Genomic DNA, 19,997 nt, shown 5'->3' with positions numbered 1-19,997 from the left:
CAATTTGGATAGTGTCTTCGGGAGTTGGATCATTAGGGGTAGGATTAGGATCATTTTTCTTCGTGGCAAAGTGATACTTCCAGCAGAGAGTACGAGTGTAGGACAGTAAATCTTTGACGAGGGCTGTTTGGTTGAATCTGGGAGTGGGGCTGTAGGTGAGGCCTTTGGATAGGACAGAGGTTTCGGATTGGGAGAGAGGTTTGGAGGAAAGGTTAACTACTGAATTAGGGTGTTGTGGTACCAGATTGTGTTGATTGGAATTTTGAGGTTTTGGAGGGAGTGGAGCTGGAAGTGGGAGATTGAGTAGATGGGAGAGACTGGGTTTGTGTGCAATGAGAGGTGGTTGAGGTTTGCTGGAAAAGTTGTGAAGGGTGAGTGAGTTGCCTTTCCGGAGGTGGGAAACCAGGAGATTGGATAGTTTTTTGAGGTGAAGGGTGGCATGCTGTTCTAATTTGCGGTTGGCCTGTAGGAGGATGCTCTGAATAGCCGGTGTGGATGTGGGAGAGGAAAGATTGAGGACTCTTATTAAGGATAGGAGTTGACGGGTGTGTTCATTGGCTGAGTTGATGTGTAGGTGAAGGATTAGGTGGGTGAGGGCAATGGATTTTTCAGTTTGGAACTGGTATAGGGACTGATGGAAAGAAGGGTTGCAGCCAGAGATGGGAACTTTAAGTGTGAGGCCTTTGGGGGTTATGCCAAATGTCAGACAAGCCTGAGAAAATAAAAAATGCGAGCGTAATCTGGCTAGGGTGAAGGCATGTTTGCGGAGAGAGTGTAAATAAAACTTAATGGGGTCGTTGTGAGGGTGACACACCCCTACCTTCTACCTTCTTCCTAAAATTCACAAACCCAATCATCCCGGCCGCCCCATTGTAGCTGGTTACCAAGCCCCCACAGAACGTATCTCTGCCTACGTAGATCAACACCTTCAACCCATTACATGCAGTCTCCCATCCTTCATCAAAGACACCAACCACTTTCTCGAACGCCTGGAATCCTTACCCAATCCGTTACCCCCAGAAACCATCCTTGTAACCATTGATGCCACTTCATTATACACAAATATTCTGCACGCCCAGGGCCTCACTGCGATTGAGCACTTCCTTTCATGCCGATCACCTGCCACCCTACCTAAAACCTCTTTCCTCATTACCTTAGCCAGCTTCATCCTGACTCACAATTTCTTCACTTTCAAAGGCCAGACATACCAACAATTAAAGGGAACAGCCATGGGCACCGGGATGGCCCCCTCATACGCCAACCTATTCATGGGTCGCTTAGAGGAAGCCTTCTTGGTTACCCAGGCCTGCCAACCCAAAGTTTGGTATAGATTTATTGATGACATCTTCATGGTCTGGACTCACAGTGAAGAAGAACTCCAGAATTTCCTCTCCAACCTCAACTCCTTTGGTTCCATCAGATTCACCTGCTCCTACTCCAAATCCCATGCCACTTTCCTTGACGTTGACCTCCACCTGCCCAATGGCCAGCTTCACACGTCCGTCCACATCAAACCCTCCAACAAGCAACAGTACCTCCATTACGACAGCTGCCACCCATTCCACATCAAACGGTCCCTTCCCTACAGCCTAGGTCTTCGTGGCAAACGAATCTGCTCCAGTCCGGAATCCCTGAAGCATTACACCAACAACCTGACAACAGCTTTCGCATCCCGCAACTACCCTCCCGACCTGGTACAGAAGCAAATAACCAGAGCCACTTCCTCATCCTCTCAAACCCAGAACCTCCCATAGAAGAACCACAAAAGTGCCCCACTTGTGACAGGATACTTTCCGGTACTGGATCAGATTCTGAATGTGGCTCTCCAGCAGGGATACGACTTCCTCAAATCCTGCCCTGAAATGAGATCTATCCTTCATGAAATCCTCCCCACTCCACCAAGAGTGTCTTTCCGCCGTCTACCTAACCTTCGTAACCTCTTAGTTCATCCCTATGAAATCCCCAAACCACATTCCCTACCCTCTGGCTCCCACACTTGTAACCGCCCCCGGTGTAAAACCTGTCCTATGCACCCTCCCACCACCACCTACTCCGGTCCTGTAAACGGGAAGGTGTACACGATCAAAGGCAGAGCCACGTGTGAAAGCACCCACGTGATCTACCAACTGACCTGCCTACACTGTGATGCATTCTATGTGGGAATGACCAGCAACAAACTGTCCATTCGCATGAATGGACACAGGCAGACAGTGTTTGTTGGTAATGAGGATCACCCTGTGGCTAAACATGCCTTGGTGCACGGCCAGCACATCTTGGCGCAGTGTTACACCGTCCGGGTTATTTGGATACTTCCCACTAATACCAACCTATCCGAACTCCGGAGATGGGAACTTGCTCTTCAATATATCCTCTCTTCCCGTTATCCACCAGGCCTCAATCTCCGCTAATTTCAAGTTGCCGCCACTCATACCTCACCTGTCATTCAACAACATCTTTGCCTCTGCACTTCTGCCTCGACTGACATCTCTGCCCAAACTCTTTGTCTTTAAATATGTCTGCTTGTGTCTGTATATGTGTGGATGGATATGTGTGTGTGTGCGAGTGTATACCCGTCCTTTTTTCCCCCTAAGGTAAGTCTTTCCGCTCCCGGGATTGGAATGACTCCTTACCCTCTCCCTTAAAACCCACATCCTTTCGTCTCTCCCTCTCCTTCCCTCTTTCCTGATGAGGCAACAGTTTATTGCGAAAGCTTGAATTTTGTGTGTATGTTTGTGTTTGTTTGTGTGTCTGGCGACCTGCCAGCACTTTCATTTGGTAAGTCACATCATCTTTGTTTTTTTTATATATATATAAAACCAATGATTCACAGTTAGAAACAGTCAACTCACAGAAATACCTGGGTATAACTATTTGTAGGGGTATGAAATGTGTTGATCACATAAGCTCAGTCGTATGTAAGGTAGACTACAGTTCATTGGCAGAATAGTGGAAAAATGCTGTCAGTCCACAAAGGGGACTGATTACAAATCATTTGTTCGTCCAGTTTTAGAATACTTGTCAAATATGTCTAAGTCTTATTAAATAGAATTAACAGGTTATACTGAAATTATACAAAGAAGGGCAGCAAATATTTTTCTTTCCTTTGTGGTGCAGACAGATACTGTTTATCGACTTGCTCCAAAGGTAACATCAACCATAGGAAAATTAACATGCAGTTCTATAAGTCTGCAATAAACAGTTCACAAAGTGAAAAAGCACTAACAAGTCCAGAATATAGTGAACTACAAAGTACAGTAAGAAGTGAGCCGAACTGCGAGCCCAGGCCCAAAACTCAATGGTAAACAGTCATCACTGAGTCGCATCGTGTGACATACATATCTTAATGGAGGCTCCCCTTAGACGGCGCCCTGCAGCATCAATACCTTTGAGATGTCCATGTCCGTGCAAGGTGTGGAATCCGAATGACAAAAAATATGGTCATAAGTTTCTTTGCCTCACAGGAGTCAGAGTTGTAAAGCCTGAATTGGCAGACTCTTGAAGAAGGATGAAAATTACCCTGCAAGGACCTATTTACAAAATTTCAAGAACCAGGATTAAGTGAGGAATCTAGAGATATTCATCATCCCCCAACACATTTCTCACACAGGGACTGTGAAGACAGAATTAGGCTAATTACAGAACACACAGAGGCAGTGATTCTCCCTGCCCTCCATACACAATTGGAATGGGAAAAAGTCCTGATATGTGGTATCATGTTGGGTACTCTCAGCCAATGGTTTGCGGGTTGTGTGTGTGTGTGTGAAGTGTAGTTGTGGATGTAGTAGCAGCTGTTTCTTGTCATCAAAACCTGTGCAAAATTAAAGTCACAAAATTTTGCAAGTTTTCTTGGCACATAGTTTTTGTATGTTATCCAAGTAATTTGCACAGAATGCCAGGGGCTGAATTAACAGTTCCAGAAAACTTTGCAAAATTGCTGGTTCACTGGTGACACCCAGCAAAAATGTGCTCTGTATGAGGTCCAAGGTACGAATTTATCACGGGTCATTGTAGGTCTAAGATAATCACACAGAGATAATTTTCTATTACCTTCCAGAATAAGCACTGAAAGTGAAGCAAAAGTACTGTGTGTGATTGGTCCCATAAGATGAGTCCATTAATATATCCAATTTAGGCTGAAGTCCATTCCTACGCATATAAGGACCTGGGTGGGCCCAAAAAATTAGTGGGGGTCACTGAGGGAATCAGATGTGCACCATGCATGAACAAGTCCAAACAAATATGAGTGCAAATAACTCTGAAAATTCTTGTTAAAGATCTAACAAAGCTTGAAAGGCACAGATTGTCATATATTTTGACATTTTCATGAATTGAGATTCAAAACATAGTAAATATTATTGATATTAGCAGCAAGTACTTTTAAAAATGAGAAATGGTATCTCACTTTCCTATATGATATCTCTAATAAACTTCCCCATAACAGGTGAAATGTCCTTAGCCAATAGGTGTACTAAGGTACTGATTGTTGTGCACATATTGGAATAACAACTGTTTTCTTATTAACCATAAAATATTGAGTACAGCTTTATGGAACAAAGGTCCACAAACAAGTACAATTGCAATGTCCTTTTGTGAATGTCCACTATGACGAAGTCCACAACTGTCGGTAGTGGCAATGAGTAAGGAGGTGCTGCAGAGTCATAGTGACGCAGTCCCATGACGCTGTGACCTTGTGGGAAGTCAAGGAATAGGCCCAATGAAGAACAGCCTTCCAGGGCGGCTGAGGGTGAGCAGCAGCTGTGATCCAGGTGAAGGCACAAGACAGCACTGTTTGATGGGTAGCAGCAGCAATCGTGGGCCAAAGCATATGTCTGAGGGCGACTGACAATTAGTAATGAGCTGGACTGGTCATTGAGGAGCTGAGTGATGACCTAAGTACCCGTCAGCAGAAACAAATACAGGTCTGGTGTCACAAGGATACTTGACAACATGCACACAAATAGGTGCCAGTGACTGTAGGGCTGTCTTCAGTGACCTGCACACCACGTGCTAACATGGCTTGTGCCTACAGGTGCTGTGGCGGCTGCAGACGACTTGGCAGCAAAGAGCTCAGTGACTCTTCTGTTGACAAACCACCTCTGAAGATAAAGCAGGAGCCTTACCCGACCTGCTCAGCATATCAACGAGTGTGGTGCCCAAATATAAAGGGACCCAGCCAACTTCACCTTTAGGAGAGATGTTCAGTGAAGCGCAACACCCAGGGAATGTGGCATTGAACAGCCACTAGATGATGATGTTTGGTTTGTGGAGCACTCAACTGCGCGGTTATCACTGCCCATACAAAGTCCCAACCTTTGCTCAGTCCAATCTCGCTACTTTCATGAATGATGGTGAAACGATGAGAAAAACACAAACACCAAGTCATCTCAAGGCGGACAGTGGGCCAACTGGAAAAAAATAACAGGACAATCAGTCAATGACCACAAAAATTATGGGTGTAGGAAGGAATGGGAGTGAAGGGTCTAAGAAGGCACAACCCAGGCCCATGACAACAAACAAAGGGTTTGGTGGTGCCAGTGGGGCTGGCTGGGTGGACAAAAGGATTGCTCAGGAGGAATAAGTTGTGGCGGCAGTGCTGGCGACTGCTGGGAATGGTGTCAAGAGGGCTGGCCACAGCAGAGGCCGGCAACGACTGCCGAGGAGGCTGCACAGCCAGCCACATGCAGTAGTCACAATGGTAGCAGAGGCGGGAATGGCCAAGAAAAGCACCAGGAGGACCAGCCACGACAGGACAAGCAACAGCTGTGGAGGAGGCCGCACTGAGGTGGATGTGGCCACAAGAACAGCAGTGGCAACAGCCAGGAATGGCATCAGGAGGGCCAGCTGTGATAGTGACAGTGATGACTGGAAGGCTGCCTGCCACAGTGCTGGTAAGACAGTGCATAAGACAGGCCAGCTGCTGCAGAGCTGGTGCTGACCGGACTGATGTCGAAAGGGCTGACGATGTGTGGGTTGGAGTCCGATGGTATCACATGGAAGGTTTGGGCTGCTACCAGTGGGACATTTGGCATTTAAGCCTGTGAATAGGAATGGCATGTAGCACATCACGGCAACATTGTAAACAAGCTTGATGGTAGGAGGCTCAGCTTCCCACACACAAAATTCCTGGTTGCTTGTCCGAATGCTGCAGGGGGAAAAAAAATCTGAGTGCGCTGAATAGTGCTCTGCTGCAGGTCCTGAATTGTTGGAACCCTGAATTTGAGGGCTGGAGCCAATGATATCTCTGGTGATTGAGAATACACTGCAAGTGAACTAGAACCTGAACAAACACGGGAACACAAGGAATTTGCAGACCAACAATGGCTAGGAAGAGAATGCACATTGGAATACCCCATCAATGGACTGCCCAAACTGTAAAGAAGAGAGAACATTGCCAAGAACTTGCCACTGCTGAGAAATGTGAACACAAAATGCAGAGGAAAGCCTAGCAGAATCAAGAAAACCAAACAATTGAACATGGGTACTAAATCCAAGAATTGAACAGCTCATGTCTAGTACATAGCTGGATACACTTAGGCACTAGGTCATCTCATTATGATTCATTTCGCCCATATCAGAGCCTGGTGGCATACATCTGGCCACCAGATGGCAGCATGACCAAACATCAAAGGCAGCATCACTTCAAGGTCAGCACATGCAGACAATGGCCACCTCAAGAAAGTAACTAGTAATCAACATGATACAACCTCAAAGCACAGGGCGCTCACTCAGATTCTGTTTTGATTTGTTTATGTGCTCACTTCACTCCGCTCTTGGGATTCTCAGTACCTAATCAGACTGAGACTGGGAATGTACTTTGACTTTTTATGGAACTTCTCAACTGTGTGCCCATCAAAGTGATTTTGATATTATATGTGTACTTGTTTGTGTGTAGTTACTATTCTTCCTGAAAAGATCTCGGCCGAATTAATAACTGGATTGATATGAGTGAGCACTATCATCATTCAAAGCACAGTTCCAACATGAGTCGAAAGCATGACAGTAACAGCTGAATCAGGTATACCAATGAGTACAGTGGAGTGCAGGACTGGCTCTCAAGTTGCAGCTGAGTTGTTACAGGGAGTGCTGGCAGTCATGTGACTTCTTATGGTTGATGCACTGCAGTGGATGTGCAGCGACACACAGTATCTCTCCACTGTGTTGATAATGGGCTATACAGACTGGCGTATCATTGCTAGATTTGTAGAATACTACAATTTCCATCAGTAACTAGTAAAACAGATATACTTCCCCAAATTTTTTTAATACTGATTTATTATACTTTTGTCTTTAGGATTTACATAACGAACAAACAACTTCAATTCTGCTAAAAATTATTTAACTCTTATATACAGCAGTAAAATATTTCAATAATTCCAAGTAAATAGATTTCAGATTCCCATATCACAAGAAGTGACCACTCACGTTGTATCAAGAATTTCGAATATCTTGGAAAACTTTTTACTTGTGCAGTTTGAAAATGCACCACTTAATCTGCTGGTACAACTTTACCACAGTGTACTAGGCAGGTGTATTCATGTCTTGTTGCAGCTGGCTCTTGTCCCGCAGTCTGGCTTGTAGCAAGCTATTCTCCAAGACTCCAATTCGCACATCCATTGATGTTATTTCACTCTTAACCTTGGTAATGGCCTTTTTTATGTTCACCAATGGTGCTGAAAAAATAAACCATCAGAAACAGTATCCAAAAAACAAGTATATTTTGAGTAGCTGAACAGTAATTAATGAAGAAAAGTGCAGATTTACATGAAAAATTAATACTGTAGTCCATATCACTGACAAGCTTTGTAAGTTATTATGTTCTAAATTATTACTTGATTCAGATACTGAAAGTTAGCCCTGGAACAGTGCTTGCTATTCTTTGTTCTATTTTACTATAAGGTCTTCTGTTAGTTCAGTCTAAGCATAAGATGTAAACCTTAGTAGTTGTTTCTTATTAACAGAATGTAGTCACAACTCTGTCAAATATTTTCTATGTGCCCACAAACAACTCCACTGGTAAATGCACAGAATTGAAATCTCATTCACTATGTGAAAGAACAACTTAACAGCACCTAATATTACACAAAACACAGTTTATCTAATCTCATTGCATTCGGATTTTGCATGTATATTACTAGTTGTAAATTTCCCACAATTAAAACAAAGAGGGGAACTATTTGCTAATAGCTCTGAAAAAAGATATGTATGGAAACTAGCAATATCCTAAGTCTTATTTACATGCCTATTGACTAATCCGTGCCTCAACTATTTGGTGAATTGTTACCCTTATTTCTTAACTTATTTGTAAAAATACTGGGAAAGATATGACTGCAAAACAATCAATGTGGTATATGGGATGATTAAATGTAATTTCTGGGACATGAAATGTAAAGGTGTTACCCTATGGATTTCAGATTCAAACATCTATGAACCACATAAGAATGGGCAAAAAGATGACAGGATTACATCAAAAGCCTGTATGGCAAAGACCAATTATCATGGTGTATGGTAGGGGAGGAGACAGGTGATGTAGAAGGAATAGGTGATACAGTAGTGACAAAGCACTGTGGACTGAAATCACACAAGGTAGCAGGATGTGATGACACGCTTTCTAGAGGTACTGAAATCTGTGGAAGTGTAGAAACAAGAAGATTATTTGAGCTGCGGAACAAATACTTATTAAATGGGTCATCAGCCATCAGATTTCCAGAAAAGCATATCATCACATTACCAAAAAATGTAAACATTATCAGAGGACTAGTCAACTAGGCATTCTTGTAAACTGCTAACCAGAATAATATATAAAAGAATAAAACCAAAAAACTGAAGACTTACTAGATTAAAATCAACTTGTATCCAGGACGGGAAAAGATACCTGAGAAATAATTTTGACATTGTGCTTAGAAACTGAAGGCAAATTAACCGTCGAGTGGTTGCACTGGTTGAATGAGTCAACCAGAATTTGTTATTTTGCTCTGAATTCAAATTACCCATTGTTGCCCATCCAGCAGTTCTACCCATCTTCAAACTGAACCTCTGTCTGTTAGCTGCATTGCTGATGGACTTGTAGTGACCACACACTGCCAATAAGTGCAGCTTATCTTTGTCTGCACTCTATTTGGTGTACACAGCCAGTCACGCAATTGGTAATGTTTTTTATGTTAATTATTTACACTACTGTTTTTGCAGGTTTATGCTTAGTTTTTATTTATATTTTTAGGGCCCTTTCCAACAAAGGGTTGTCAGAGGTGCAAACTGAAAGGGTTTTAAATGAAGTTTCCAATGACAGCAAATATTCTGGATTTGAGTGGTCTGTCAGGGAGATAGAACAACTACTAATTAGCAAACACAACAGTGTATCAGAAACAGAAGCAGGTTTTTAGAGGGAAATGGAGATATACATTTCAAAGAAGACGAAGTGCAATGTCATGTACAAGGAGGAGGAAAGAAGAAGAAGAAGAAGAAAGAGAGGAAGATGGTGACAAAAATTATGATTTTATGTGTGTGTTTTTTGTTCACAAAGAGAGTAAAAATGCCCTCGAAAAATATAATAAATATTCTTGCTAGAAGTGACAGCATTCAACAATACTGCTATTTAGGACATGATTGAGTCACTTGTGGAAAACACTGACTCGCATATTAGAAACCTGATATCACAAAACAACTATTCTAGACTGAGGGATGTAAATAAAAGTTTTAGGGAAGAGGTACATGTTCTCATTGGAATCCTTATTTTGACTGGCTTGAAGGGCAGAAGTAAAAGTAATGTTGAGGAACTTTGGAGTAATGATGAAAATGGTATGATCATTCTCATACATTATATATTGTATAGACAGTTTTTATTTCTCCTCTTAAGTGTGTGATTTGATTATAAATTAGTTGAAAAGAGCACAAAGGCGTTAAAAGCATACATTAGCAGCAGCCACATGATATTCTGATAATTTTGTCAAAGACTACATGGAAACCTATAGTTGGGGAGAGTTAGCAACCATACATTCGTTCAATATATACCCAACAAACCAGCCATGTATGGCTTGAAATTCTTTGCTATTTTTGATGGCATAACATTTTTTACAGCATCAATTGAGCTATATTATAGAATACAACAACATGGCCCTTAAAAGGTGTTAAATAAACCATGTGACATTGTGTATCAACTGGCAGAAACTTTGAATGGCGCCAATTGGAATCTTACTTTTGATAATCGGTATACCAGATATCCATTGATAGTTTCACTTTTGCAGAAACACATCATTTGCTTTGGAACTCAGAAGAAAAATAAAATGGAAATTACTGTCATTGAAATCCAGGAATATTGGATCTTCACTGTTCAGGTACCAGAAAGATTTCACAATGGTGTCATACGTGCCCCCCCCCCTAAAAAAAAAGTGTTGTTCTGCTTAGCACCATGCACAGTAAAGGCACAAAGGAAGGAGTTGACACAGTTCACCCGATGTGCAGTAAATACTCTGTGGCTTGAATAACAAGACCATATGGTTTGCTTTACTAAATATCCCTAGGATCAATGCCCAAATATTGTATCAGTCCAATGCAGAAAACGCAAGAAAACCAAGGAGAATAGTTTTGAAACAGTTGACTCAACAACTTATGAAAGCTCATTTAGTTACAAGATACTAGATTCCGATGCTTCCAAATCATACAAAAGTGTTTTGGCATTTTATAAATTCAAAGAATCTTGAGAACCGGAAGAGCCTCCAAACAAAAAGAACAGTCACTGCATTCTGAGTGGCAGAGAAAAGAATATTGTCACCACAATTCGTTGCAGTTAGTGTAAGATGTTTGTATTCAAAAAGCATTCTTCCACTGTCTATGAAAAGTGTACATCTAACACTGTGAAGGAGCTGGAGGAACAGGATGAGTAAACTCTGTTTTTACATAATGCCGATATCACCATTTGTAATAAAAAGCTGAGAATATAATACACTAGGTACTGTATGAGTATCGTGTGCTGAGAAGTAAATACAGGCCAAGTTGATACATGATTTGTGTGTGTGTTAAAAATTTATTGTTAAATAAAAGATTAGGATACTTTAATTAGATTTTGTAGCTACATATTTTGAACAAATATTAAAATATATATTTATATGATGTATAAAAAAGTAAATTAAAATTTAATTTTTCAATACCAAGGATATTAAGTCAGTTTTTTTCAATCCTCCAAAAAACACAATGGCTGGTTGACAAGTCAGTCATATGACCACTGTTGTTACAAAAACTGACGCAACTGCTTGAGTGTTAAAGAAAAATCAGAATACCTCCAAAGGAATTGTGGACCAGAAAAAGACAGTTCATTATCCTGAGAAGACTGATACTAAGATACAGACAGATGAATAATCTGCTACATCTATAAAAGAGACGAGAGAGAGAGAGAGAGAGAGAGAGAGAGAGAGAGATAAAAGTGATAGGTCATAAAAGATAAGTTCATGTTATTCTCTTTACATCTGGATACCTTTTGGCATAATTCAAGGTGGTTAAAATATAGGGAATTCCCTTAAGCTGAAAAAGTGAAGCCAGCCTCTGCAATATAAGTGAGTCTTAATGAAGTATTCATATTGCAGCACTGCTCTTCGATTTCACTTAAAACAGGAATAACAAAGTTGGTTGTTTTGCCACAATGTACATCGTGCTCAAAAAGTAAGAACTGGCATTAAAATATTGTAATTTTAAACTGTCTGAGGATGAGTATTCATCCAGTAAAGTAAGTTGTTTCGAAGTACATTCTCAGAACTGACTGGCAATTCAAAGCATTCACACACAGGGATTTATGAGAGAAGCATGTTTCTCAGACTTACCAAGATGGTGGACAAGCTTCACCTGACGCCATCTCCCCTTTACTCAAACCACCTTGGCCTAATTATGTCAAGGAACTGTCATGAGTCACAGAAATTCCATATGCTACTGGATGTCACTGTCTCTGACAGAGGAGCCTTATTAACAATACTGATTCCATTAGCCAGCTTATTTCTCTGTACTATCTTCAGCAAAAAGCAAAAGTTTCCATTCACCACTACGGATGTAGCCACCAATTAAAGTTGTATACTCTTATGTCAATGTCTTCTTTGATGACAGTATCACAAAAGACAGGTGCAAGGAATACGATTTTCAATTTGTCAGACATAACTAAAAGTTTATTTATGAGGCCTTGCTCAGTAACAGCAAATCTGTGCAATATTTATTGTAGTGACAGTGCTCCGTGCAACATTCTGAAACCATAAATACAGACTGACCAACATAAGTGCTACTGCATTCACAAGGAATTTAATAAATTCTGGGAACATTGAGTCCAAAGCCATTTTTATTGGGTGCAGCATTTCTCTGATATTCTTGGAAAGTTGGCAAATGGATTGAAGACATTGTCTGCCCAGGACCCTGCCTATTTTCTTTGTTGTAGCTCTGGAGAAAGGATGAAGTGCTGTAGACTGATTATCTTATGATTGTTGCATATCTCTATGTTTTATCTGTTAGAAATGGCTTACTGAATATCTGAATCACTATAAATATTCTGACGGAACATCTGATTAAAATATCTGATCTCAAAATCCAGGTGGTCCTCATCAGAGACAGACTTAACTCCATGCATCAGCATATTTAAAACTATTTATTTATAGCATTCTGAAAAACTACCCTCCTGGGTGTCTATCAGATCATACAATACATTAATTACACTGAAAATTCTATACACGATGGAACTTTTTTTAAATAAAAATCTTAACTCTAATATTGCAACAATTAAGATATTAATTTACACAATATAACTTAACAAAAAACCTATATAAACAAAATTAGTTGCCAAAGGTATTAAAGACTATTATTTGATAATGGCTAAACCAATTTGGCTCATTTTTTGTTGCTGTGTCCGTAATTGTCAGGACAAGGTTTGTATGAAAGAAAAGTTTTGGAAAATTTGCTGGAAGAATCAGAAATCTGGATGGTATTTTAGTATGAAAATCTCAATGAAGAAAATGTGATGGCCAATTTGACAGTTCTGCTCTCATGTCTTCCTAACAATAATTATAAAAATAAATTGACTTTCAGTTTGACAGTTCTGCTCTCACATCTTTTCATAACAACAACAAATTCCGCACTGAATATTGATTTTTGCAATAAACAATACAACTGATAGCAATATTTCATTGTGTTATCAGTGGTGGTCATATCTTTCGTGTGTTTCAAGGACCGAATTGACATCAGTTCATGGTAATTTGTTGTGTTGCAAAGATTCAATTGATTTCAGTTTGTGGTTTATCACTCTGGAAAAAATGCCACCATTGAACAGGGAGGTGTCAAAATACCAGTCAGTGTACATGCAACACAAGCAAACTACATGATCATCGAGTCAATGAGACTCATGAAGAGCTTAGACAGTGTCTGGAGGCAAGCCAAATAAGAATTTCTCAAGCAGGACCCATTATGACTCTGGAACAACAAATTACGATTTATCTCATTTCATTAAATTCATGATCTTACTGAAATTGTTTTGTTTCAGTTCGCACAAATTCAAGGAAAGATTTGGAAAGGTCTGGAAGCAAGTCAAATAAGAATTTCTCAAGCATGACCCATTATGACTCTGGAACAACAAATTCCGATTTATTTCATTTCATTTCAATAAATTCATGATCTTACTGAAATTGTTTTGTTTCAGTTCACATAAATTCAAGGAAAGATTTGGTTGACGAATCGATACGCCAACCACGCAAAATCGACGTGAGCAATGTGTCAGTCAACCTAGTCACGCACCAGGTTGAAGAGGTAGCTGACTGACTGATTGAGAGACAGACAACACACAACCTAAACTGTGGAGATGCAGACATGTTATATGATAAACACTTTCTGCTAAACTGGCTGCGAGAAAGAACACGCTGAGCTGTGCTGTGAAAATGTGTGGTTTTGTTTTCCTTTTTGAAGTCATTTTTAAGAGAAAACAGGAAAATTTGTGTTTATGGCTAACTTTATAATCCTGCCTGTTCGTAGATGATAACCATGTGAAAGACTGGCATTAAAGCTACTATCTTCAGAGATCCTGTAGATGGAAAGGTCTCTCTCATACCCTATGATCCCAACCTATTTACCCACGCATTCTGACTTCTACTCTGAATCAAGGTGCCATTTGCAATAACAATAAATAAGGTCAGAGTTTGCAATAACAATAAATAAAGTTAGAGAGAGGGGGAGGAGGAGACAGAGAGAGCAGGGGAGAGAAAATGTATATAATAAGGGAAAAGAAGCATATGGACAGAGAAATGAGGAAGGAGAAGATGGATAGGGAGTGTGTGGGATTAGAGGTTTACAGGGAGCACGGGAAAATGATGAACAGAGACAGGGGGGAGGGGGGGGGAGGAGGAGATGGTTAAAGGACAGGGATAGAGAGAGGGGGGAATAGGAGATTAAGACATATATCAAATTCTCACATATATTTAGCAGTTGCAAAGTGTTGCGGGGTTCGTTCGTGTGTATGGAAATCAATATATATTGTAATGAATATTAAATGAAACAAAAAATTAATGTATTAAGCTGCCTCTGAAGTGTATTTGTTGCCCTTGAGTGATTGCTACCTGGGTATGTTTCCACGTTTTTCCTGCACTGAATGGGTAAATAACCCACACTTATAGCCACCTGTGCATTTCCTGGAGATATTAGCCTTATATTGACTATTTGTATTCCATAGCATACGTAACCCTTTAGTTTGTATGCGGCTCAGCCAACACACCTCAGTATGAATTTCATAAATACTGTATTTAATTTATTTGATTCTACTTAACCAACACTGAATATCTCATATTGTAATTTTAATTAATCGTCGAGATATTAAGCAACTTGGAAAAACATATCAGTCTTCACAATACTTTGTAGATGAACAGACCAAACCAGTATGAGTTGATAATGAATTTACATTAAACTATACTGCAATTACATATACTACTATACAACAGACACAACAATTCACTGATCACACAGTGTTTTTTGTATGCTACTTGTGAAATTACATTAAAGCGGTTACTTGTTGTGGTCACTGCCATTTATGTTTCACATCAAGACAATCATTCCCTCACCATCAGCACTACTGAGATCAGCAACAAAAACCATTAAGATATAAATGTATTGGGGCACGAATGTAAAAATATTCTAGATCGTTAAAAAACATTTCTGTGAGATATATGGGTATTTACTTTAGACAATATTCTTGCAACTTGCTTCTTCTGAATACATATTTAGTGTACTGGTACTTTTGGTGCACTGCACCTGAAGAAAAATATGCATAATAGGCTAAGAGTTTTTGTCTTTAGGACAACACAGTGAGACATGAAGATGCTGAACTGGCCTTCTTGATTAATTTCTGATCTGAGCTGCTTGATTAATTTAACTGTGTGTTGACTCTATTTTCACTTGTTATCCAATTGGAACCCAAGGAATTTTATACAGGTTGTTTGATTTAATGTATGATATTTACTGCCTACTTACAATGCTACCAAGCAGCAATTTTTGAACCACCACTTACAGTCATTGGAAGGTAATTTACATAGGTTAAGAACAGGAGTGTGCCCAGTACTGATCCTTGTGGGATATCCACATGTTATATTCCTTCCATTCTTAGTTTAGTTTCATGACTGTGATGTGTAAGCTATCAATGGAATCTTCTGCTTCACATCCACACAAAGGGGATGCCATTAATGCCATAACACAGTCTGTCAAGCAGAATTTTGTGATCTGAACAATCAAAGGTTTGTGCAGGGTCACAAAACCAACAGCATCATTTTTCTTGTTTAGCTCTGCCAGGATTTTATTTGTTAGGTCTCGTACTCTGTTCTATGAAAGCTAAACTGCGAGGCAGTTAACAATTTCTTCTCAGTTAAACCTTCTTAAGGAACAGGTATCAAAGTCCATTTTAGCCCCTTCGATGACCTCTGTTGGTGTCTCTTCAAGCTTCTCTTTAGCCTCAAAAACAAAACGAAGTGTGGTGGTGCCAAGTCAGGGCTGTACAGCAGCTGGGGCACATTTCCATTATCATTTCTGGCAAAAAACACTTGCACAATGAGGGCAGTGTAATGCAAAATCTTGTTGTTCCCATTGTCTTTCCTAACACATCTCACCTTATCCTGCAACTGGGTGAGGACTTGAGTGTAAAATGGACTGTTAACTGTTTGTATTAGAGGCATCTTTGGAGTCAAAAAAGACAATGAGCATTGCCTTGACCTTCCCCTGCCCTCCCCCTTCAGCATCATACTTGAAAATCCATGTCTCGTTGCCTGTCACTACTCAACCCAAAAGATTAGGAGCACTTCCACAGTTTTCCAACAACTCATGACACTTCAGCACAGAGATTTCTTTCTTTACATCAGTCAGCACTTTTTGTACCATCTTTACACACAGCTTCCTCTTCCCTAATTTGTTTCTTAAAATGCAATAAATATTCAATCTCAGCATATTGCAACCGTCCGCTATCATCCTTATGCTCAAGTGTTCCTTCCCGTTCAAAGCTTTTCTCACTTTCTCTACATTTTCAGGCATTTTAGGTTGTGACAGGTGCCCGAAGTGCTCACTGTCATTTTTTTCAGTCCTCCCAGAACTTCTTGTCCACTTGTAAATTCTTGTCTCAGACATAGCTTCCTCCCAGAAAGCTTTCTGAATCAGGCCGACAATCACAGAGCCCAACTGTTTTTAGTTTGACACAAAATTTGATTGCATATCGCTACTTGCTTAACCACTGCATCTCAAATCTTGACATACCACAAAATCACACTATGCACAAAATGTTATCCTCACTCTGTCATTGCCTGGAAGTGGCGGAGCCACATTGCATCTGTTAGCTGAGACCCATCGTCCTAGCCCTTCTGGTTCACTGGAGAATTTTATCCTCAAAACTTTTGATGTGAACCCTTAATAAACTGAGTAAGAAGTTTCTGAAAGTGCATGTCTGGAGCACAGCATTGTGTGAGAATGAAAAATGGGCCCTCTGAATTCCAGAGAAGAAGAAAGTGGAAGCATTTGAAATGTGGTGTTATTGAAGAATGTCAACAATCAACTGAACAGATAGGTACAAAATGGAAAAGCACTACAATGAACAGGTAGGGAAAGATGTCTGCAAAAGGCCCTGATTAGAAGAAGGAACAGGTTAGGGGGATGCCTACTATGGCATCAAGGAACAGTAAACTAGGCTCTGGAAGAAGCACTAGAGGGGTAAAACAGCAGGGACAGGTAAAGCCTAGAATGAAACAGCAGAATATAGAGGATGTTGGTTGTAACAGACACACAAAGTTGAAAACATTATCAAATGATACACGAATATGGGGGACAGCACTATATCAGTTTATAATGACTACATTTTCTCACAATATTTTAACAGTTTCTTTTCTCATGAAAACATATGTAATAAACACATAATTATTGAAAAAATGCTTGGAGCTTACTGCCATCTGTCATGCTGGAACTTCGTTCTTCCATTTCCCGTTTCACAGCATCAAGTTCTTCCGAAAGCTGAGATAATATTTTAGTACGCTCTGCAACCCTGGCACTCATTTCACGATAGGACGTGCTCAAACGAGAATGCTCATCCTGTAAGATTAGAGATGTTACATAAGTGAATATTTAAAACACAAACAACAATGAGAAAACCTAGAGGAAAGAAAACTTGACTCTGTGAGAGAAATCACACTACTAAAATAATAACAAAAAGTTCTGTCCTTTTCTTCATAGTATTACAGTTTTGCTTTCCATTCATCCATTCATTGACACACTGACTTCCATTGATTCCATTATGAAGGAGAGCCATAAGGAGTATGGAATGAACAAACACACATTGACAGGAGCAAGGAGTCACTCTAGGCAACTTCTGTAAAGTATATCAAAAACAAATTATGAGTAGTGTTAACCTACTTGAAAGAAATGTCTAGCTCAAGCAATCTCTATTCACTATTAAAGTTGCTTTACTGTGACTGAGATTATTTATACCATTAGGCAAATAATAAAATATATCTCTAGGAGCATAACTGAAGAGTAATTAAAATTTTTCTGTCGCTTTGAGGTTACAGAAGCTACAGTTTCTGTCAATATAGCTTTGGCTATATTCATAAGGGTGAATGTACCATGACGAGAATGTTAATGTTTCTGTCTTAAGAGACTTGATTTGATTTGATTTAATCAGGGAGGTACAATAAAAGTTACCTTAGAATTCTGTTTCTTGCACCAAAAATAATTATTATACGGTTATTCTGGTAAAGCCAACCAGACCCTTGGAAGAGTAGTGGGAGATGCTTCATTAAGCCTTTGTTAAACATAGTTTCTTCAGGAATTAATTACCCAAACACTTTGCATCTTTTGCCCTACAGCACTTTGTACTGGAAGATTACATGTAATGTAGTTTCATCCCCTACACCACATAGTGCGCAGATAGGTGCTTCTTAGGGTTCCATGCCTTGGTCTGTAAAAATAATAACGAGAATCCTTGTAGGATATCTTTGTCGTCCCTCTATATGTATGTCTGTCCGACTGTTAAGAACTCTTTTTCTCACAAACGGATAGATGTATCAAGTTCAAATTTATGTCACATTTTAAAGTCACTGGTCCTCAGCAGAGTACAAATTCTAAACTTCAAAGTCAATGTAATCAAAAGATACAGCTATTTATGTTGCATATTTTGATACTGGAAACCTCACTCATCAAAACCAATAATGTACTTCCACTGACCTAGAATCATGAAATTTGGCAAGAAGCAAAATTTCAAAGTACAAGTAAAGGAAAAAAATCAGAAAATTGTTCAACTGTAACTACATCACATTAAAAATATCTTTTTGCCATTAAAACATATGCTGCATTCATCATCCATCAAAAGCATAATAGATAAACATTATTGCATGCAAACATAAAATCTAAGTTGTAGTCATGGTTTAGGAAGTACATAAAAATATGCTCACTTCTTTTTGTACGTCTGGCCTACTCTGAGGAAGTACTACAGATATTTTGACATGGTCTTGAAATTCAAGGGATCTATATCTTTCTAGTATCTACATCAAAAATAGGCAAAAATTGAATTAAGTTTGCACAGAACCCTCAGTGTGCGAATCCTACTTGCACTTTGTCATTTTTTTTTTCTCTGTAACAGTCCTTGAAATTAAGGTAAAAGAGATTCTTCTGGCCAAATCCTTCAGTACTACAGAAGAATCTTTATTTAGAATTGTATAAAATATCTAGTGCAAAAGTATTATATAATTACTCGTAAATTCAACTTTATTTTCTGGTAAATGTACACGTATCTAACTGCTCAGCGTGCACCCATATTTTGATGCAGATGATCAGTAAACTGACTCGTTCAACACCATTTCTATATTTAACTTACTAACCTAGAAAATAACTTTGCAGGTGTTTCCTGAAGTTTCCGTTATCAGTCATTAGACTTACCATGAGTTTAATCTGCATTCTGTTCAAGCCCAGGCTTGAAGAACTTCTCTTAAAATATGATTTTGGCGTCATTAATTAGCCATATTTTTGTGTTTGGATCTTACTCCAATATTCTACACGTTGCCTTCTGATAAAGCTACACAGCTTAGATTTTATCATCATCTTAGAGATGTTTAAGACAGGTTCTCGTTCAACAATACTTTTATTGCTTATTATGCTTACCTATTGAAAGGAGAACCTTCTTGTATGCCATAGGGAAGACGAGTATGCACCAGTGCCACGTAACCACAATGGTGAGGGAGAGACAGTAGATACCCATACGGTATCATGGCCATGCTTGCCATGGGCTCATGTAACATAGGTAGAACCAGTCACTTATGACTGCACACAGCACAATCCAGACCAGCAACACTTCATCTCTGGATCTCACTGTCTACATGTCACCAGACGGTGCAGTTATCTCGGTCGGATATGTTTCAGATACGCAGTGGACTCTTAGTGATTGCTCATCTGGTTTTTGGACAGAACATTTATTGCAGATTGCTCATTATTCTACATCTACATCTACATAAACAATGCGAAAGCCA

General features: G+C 39.7%; 1 protein-coding gene across 1 annotated transcript in view; it reads right to left on the bottom strand.

The window, feature by feature from the left end:
• Positions 1–7,343: 7,343 nt before the first annotated feature.
• The window catches only part of LOC126416469 (intraflagellar transport protein 57 homolog), a 191,692-nt gene continuing 179,038 nt past the window's right edge, over positions 7,344–19,997 (bottom strand). The window contains exons 8-9 of the mRNA XM_050084206.1: positions 17,424–17,568; positions 7,344–7,670 (exon numbers count right to left, since the gene is read on the bottom strand). Coding sequence (XP_049940163.1) covers positions 7,519–7,670; positions 17,424–17,568 — 297 coding nt within the window. The 3' untranslated portion in view covers positions 7,344–7,518. The remainder of the gene's footprint in view (positions 7,671–17,423; positions 17,569–19,997) is intronic.

This window comes from Schistocerca serialis, chromosome 8 (assembly GCF_023864345.2).
Source record: "Schistocerca serialis cubense isolate TAMUIC-IGC-003099 chromosome 8, iqSchSeri2.2, whole genome shotgun sequence".
Taxonomy (NCBI): Eukaryota; Metazoa; Arthropoda; class Insecta; order Orthoptera; family Acrididae; genus Schistocerca; species Schistocerca serialis.
The sequence above is the reverse complement of the archived record's forward strand: the minus strand, read 5'-3'. Positions and strand labels throughout refer to the sequence as shown.